The 5485-nt window shown below is 41.6% G+C and overlaps 1 protein-coding gene across 1 annotated transcript; it reads right to left on the bottom strand.

Annotated features, from left to right (window-relative positions):
* Positions 1–493: 493 nt before the first annotated feature.
* TOMM5 (translocase of outer mitochondrial membrane 5) lies at positions 494–5018 on the bottom strand. Its single transcript, XM_077756164.1, has 2 exons — positions 4815–5018; positions 494–841 (listed from the first exon to the last, which is right to left on the bottom strand). The coding sequence occupies exons 1-2, from the start codon at positions 4933–4935 to the stop codon at positions 807–809; spliced, it is 156 nt and encodes a 51-aa protein (XP_077612290.1). The 5' UTR covers positions 4936–5018; the 3' UTR covers positions 494–806.
* Between the last annotated feature and the right edge of the window lie 467 nt (positions 5019–5485).

Here is a 5485-nt window from a genome sequence, read left to right as displayed (position 1 = left end):
GTAAATGTAAGCTGCCTCCAGGAAGAAAGTTAAGGACTGTCTCCTCCCCCTAACAAAGTTCCCCTAAAAAGAGAACTATTTGACTTAAATTAAAGCATTTTTTTTCCTTTGGTGCAACTATATATTCTCAGCGTCAAGCAGTAATGCTGCCTTTCACAAACATTGCCTAACAATAAAATAATTTCACTTTATCAGCATTAGCAAATCCTCAGGTCGAAAACAAGAGGAACTCAATTTAATGTAGTTCATAATAATTACAGTATTAAAGAGGTCTCACCAGTGATTGTTGATCTGTAGCATAAAGTAGGTTAAGAGAAATAAAATCCAAATTTTTTCTTAGTTGGTACTTTAGAGACTAATGGTTGCGTGCTTAAATGTTGTTGTGACTGTGCTGGCTTCTGTAAAATGTAACTAAACAAAAGGAACTCTTCACCAAATATACTCCAGACAGAAGTAAAAAAGTAAAACAGAAATGACTAACAAGACAGTGCTATTGCAGACATAATTCCCTTGTAATTTATACTTGCTAAAAAATGGAGTTTGACATTACTTACAATTGTATCAACATTCACAGAGGCTGCACATCACAGGCACATGGATGTACCATCACCACAAAATGTCTTTACTTCTCAAGCAGTTTTAAATTTTAGCTACGAAGGTCAGTTACCAGAGGCCAACCTTGTTCTTAACAAGTAGAATTTTTATGTCCATTCAGAGTCTCTTACATCTTCTGGGACTATTCATCTGCAGACAGGAGGAGAAACTGTAACCAGGTTCCTCGTATCATTCACATGTGACGCCCATCTTCATATGCTGTCCAGTTTCTTTAGGATAAAAGGTGCTGAAAGAAAAATAAACAAACCCAGAATTTCAGATCTATTAGCCCATGAGTTACATTATGGAATTTATAGTACCAGGGTGGAGGGGGAATCTTATAGATTTAAATTTAGTTCAATACATTTTTTAAGTGAGTCCAAATGATGGCCTGCACAACCCAGTAAAAGAGACTCCCTGTCTTTCCAGTGTCATGAAGCTGACTACTCTTAAGTTTTTCTTACACTATAGAAAATCTCTTCTCCAGGAAGTTCTCCCTCTTAGGACCACAAAGAGTAAATTCAATCCTCCTTCAAAGGACACTCTTTTATTTTGGGTAATTTAACTGTCAAAGGAACAAAACACTAGAAGAAACAAATTGGCATTTTTCACCTTTTAAAACATGTTTGAAAAAAAGGCAGAGGGTGGGAGAAAACACTTATCTAGGGAATCAGGAGAGCTGGACACACAATCTGGTTCTCCCATTGATTAGCTGTATATCATTTATGTAATCTAGATCACATATGCTATAGTCCTACTTCAGTTCAGTTCAGAGAGCGAGAATGTGTGTGCATGCATGGAGCAGGAGCAGAGAGAGAGGGAGAGATCCTAAGGAGGCTCCATGCCCAGCTCAGAGCCCGACGTGGGCTTGACCTCGTAACCGTGAGATCATGACCTGAGCCAAAATCAAGAGCCAGATGCTTAACCAACTGAGCCACCCAGGTGACCCAGTCCTACTTCAGTCCTTATGAGGGTCTCGTAGGATGGTACAGATAGAAATGTCTAGAAAAAAAAAAAATGCTGTCTTTGGGATCTAAAGAACTATTATTGTCTCTCGTGTAAAAGTGCTTTGGCCAATACAAGCACATGAAAAGAAGTTTAACATTACTAATCACTAGGACAATGCAAATTAAAACTATAGTGACCCACCATTTCACACCCAGTAACATGGCTATAATCAAACTGTCGCCAAGGATGTAGAAAACTTGGAACCCGCATGCACTGTTTGTGGGAATGTAAGATGGTACAGCTGCCTTGGATCACAGCGGTGGGTCCACAGTACGGTGGGTCCTCAGAAAATTAAATAGAGCTATCTGTAGATCCATGTTAGAGCAGCATTATTCACAGGGGCTAAAATGTAGAAGCAACCCGAATCCAAAAACAGATGAATGGAGAAGCAAAAATGGTACACAATGGAATATTAAGCAGCCTTAAAAAGAGATTCTGACATATGCTATGAAGTGGATGAACCTTAGGACCCTAGGTCAAGTGAAATAAGCCATTTATGAAAAGACAATCACTGTATGATTCCACTTATGAGATCCTTAAAAGAGATGTCAAAACCCTAGAGACAAAGTTTCAGTTTTACAAGATAGAGTTCTAGAGACTATGGTGATGGGTGTACAGCATTATGAATGTATTCAATACCACTAAACTACACACTTAAAAATACTTAAGATGATAAATTTTCCCACAATAAAATAAATTTTAAAAAAACGGGGGGGGGGGGGGCCTGCGGCCAAAAAAGCTGCCAGAAGGATCTTCTTTCTCAATACCCATAACTAAAGTAATAAAACATATTGTTAATATTAAACTGAAGATATTGAGATCTGTTGAAGGCTGACAAAGTCGGCAATATATCCAGACATTTCTACTAACTCATTCTTATCAGACAAAACTATAACATCCATCAGGTGAATGGATAAAAATGTGGCATATTCACACAATGGAATATTATTTGGCAATAAAAAGGAAGGAGATACTAATAAACACTACAAGATGGATGAACTTTGAAAACATTATGGAAAGTGAAAAAAGCTAGACATGAAAGGTCACATATTCTACAATTCCATTTGTATGACGTGTCCAGAATAGGCAAAACCATAAAGATGGAAGGTAGATTAGTATACTTTACATTAAAAGTAGATTAGTGGCTGCCAAGGGAAAGGGAAGGGGGAAAATGGTGAACAACAGCTAACGGGCATGGAGTTCACTTTAGAGGTAAAGAAAATGTTCTAAAATGGATCCTGGTGATGATTGCACAACTCTGACCATGCTAAGAAACATTACATTATATACTTTATTTTTTTAATTGCTTCTCTTTTGAAGTATAATTGACATACAGTATCCTATTAGTCTCAGGTGTACATTGTAGCGATTCACCACAATAACACTAGTTACCACAAGAAGTTATTACGGTATTATGGACTATATTCTCTATGTCGTACATTGCACCCTTGTGACTTCTTTTATAAATGGAAGTTTGTACCTTTTAATCCCCTTCGCCACTGGCAACCACCATTTTACTTTGTCTATTTATGAGTCTGTTTCTGTTGTTTGTTCGTTTGCTTTTTTAAAATGCTTATTTGTTTTTGAGAGAGAGAAAGTGAGCGCAAGCAGGGAAAGGACAGAGAGACAGGGGGACAGAGGATCCAAAGCAGGCTCTGTGCTGACAGCAGAGAGCCTGATGTGGGCTTGAACTCACAAATTGCGAGATCATGACCTGAGCTGAAATCGGACGCTTAACCGACTGGGGCCACCCAGGTGCCCTGTTCATTTATTCTTAAGGATTCCACATATAAGTGGAATCATGGCATTCATCCTTCTCTCATTTCACTTAGCATAACAGTCTGTACGTCGTCCATCCATTGTTGTTGCAAATGGCAAGATTTTCATTTTTATGGCTAACATTCCACCGTATATACACACCTTTATCCATTTACTTGTCAGACACCAAGGTTGGACTGTACACTTTAAATGGGTGAACTCTATACTATGAATTACATCTCAATTTTAAAAGTGGCAATGTGTAACAGTATTCTGTAATTTTTTTGAAGAAAACCAATTCGTATCAAATGCAAAGGTCACTGAAAAGAAGCAAATATTACCGGCAGCTAAGTCATCCAAAAAAGGTAAGAGGAGAAAATAACCTGGGAGTCGCAAAAAGCTGTTGAAGCAGGATGTGGGAGTTTGTGTTCCACAGGGCTCCCTCTCCTGGGGAAGCAGAGTAGCATCACAGTCAGTGAAGGATTACCAGGCTTCAGGAGCTCCGGCCTAGGCCCAAAGTGAGCCTTCTACAGGATGACCTTGGTATGGCCTTCATTTGAATCATCCCTGCGTCTCCACCCATACCTGCCAGCCATACACAGTAAGGTACTGAAGACAGTATTCAACTGGGAATGGGGGGTGGGGGGTGTCGCAAATCACTTTTGACATTCAAATCAGTAACACTAGAGAAGTGATCCACAAAACTTCATCCAGATCTAACTTTCAGTGTGCCTTTAACGATGCTAATTTTCCTTAAGACCCCCTTTGAAGGGTGAGTTCTCATTTGCAAAAGGGATATACAGAATCATGGGCCTGGCTTCCTTCAAAGCACTGTCAAATTTCCGCCAAATATAAATTCAAATAAACCTCCAGGTAATATTATTAACGCTATAGACTCCTATTCTTTTATTCTCATTCCTTCACAAAAAAGACACCCGCATGATTTACTTTACCCTGTGTATAAATAAGCAAAAGAAGCAAAACTTTTTGTATTTCAGAGGTCAGCACTGAAGGGAAGAAACCTGGTATTGGGAGCTCTGGATTCTAGATCAAGATCATTCACTGAATCTGAGTGACCTTGAGTCAGCCATTTCTCTATTCCAGATCTCCGTTTCTGTCAGCAAAACAAGGGGAGCGGCTAGGTAATGGCGGGGGGGGGGGTTAATAATCCCTTGAGCCTCTTTCCATTCAAACTCTCCTAAGGCAGAACGAAGCTGGACGACTACCCTCGCAGTGTGGACCACCGCGTGCACTTGGGTACCCTAACCCCGATCCACAGACCCTAAGCCGCGCAAGCGCCCGTCGCTCTCGACGCACGAGTCTCAAGCTCCCTGCGAACGCCCAGCTCGCTCAGCTCAAAGGCACCCAGAGAACTATAGGACCAAAGCTGGGCGGGTGGTGTCCTCGGCGAGCTCCACGCTAGTCTCATGGCCGCAGCCTGGAAGGACACTCACTGACTCGCAGCAGGGCCACGTAGATGAGGAAGTTCCGTATGGACGAGATCACATCCTCGCGCATCTTCCGTTTCATCTCCTCGGGGTCCAGCTTCGGCGCAAGGCCCTCGATCCGGAACATGTCCGCTTTCCTTTTCGGTCTCCCAACTATCACGCTCCGCTCCTCTCAGCGGCTGCCCGGCACCCGGAACTCGGTTCTACCCCCTTTCCTGTTCCCGCCCCTCGTTTTCGCGCGCGGCGACGGGAGGCTGCGAGGGACAACCTTCGTTCGGCCGGAGAGGTTCTGCAGGGGGCTGCCTGAAGGGGGCGGTCGCAGTCTTAGCGAGAGCTCTTCCTGACCGTTTAGACCTTTGTCTTGAGCGGGGAGCGCCACTCAGCAACGTGCTTTTATGCCTTAGAGGCGGCGAAGCACGTAGCTACCACCATAAATAATAATAACTACAGTTCCAAGCCGTGAACTAAATATTGAAACCTTCATTTCCTGGATGAGAAAACTGAAGCACAGAAAGCTTTAAAAACTTGCCCAAAAATACTTTAAAATAGCATGGGGTGGAGTGTTGAGGAAGGGAAATGAAACAGTATTAGCAAAACTTTGTAAATTGCTTAAGCTTGTGAGTAACATATCGTTTTAATTATTTTAGTCTATTTGAGTATTTTTGAAATTTTCCATA

The sequence above is a fragment of the Crocuta crocuta genome, unplaced genomic scaffold (assembly GCF_008692635.1).
Source record: "Crocuta crocuta isolate KB4526 unplaced genomic scaffold, BGI_CrCroc_1.0 scaffold431, whole genome shotgun sequence".
Lineage (NCBI taxonomy): Eukaryota > Metazoa > Chordata > Mammalia > Carnivora > Hyaenidae > Crocuta > Crocuta crocuta.
This window is presented reverse-complemented; position numbering and strand designations above follow the sequence as displayed.

Bases quoted from the DNA above. Each gene is read 5' to 3' on its own strand.
- TOMM5 (XM_077756164.1), bottom strand. From the start codon at position 4,935: ATGTTCCGGATCGAGGGCCTTGCGCCGAAGCTGGACCCCGAGGAGATG. The intron at 842-4,814 runs GTGAGTGTCCTT...TTTTTCTTTCAG, and splicing joins CGTGGCCCTGCTGCGAGTCA to CACCTTTTATCCTAAAGAAA.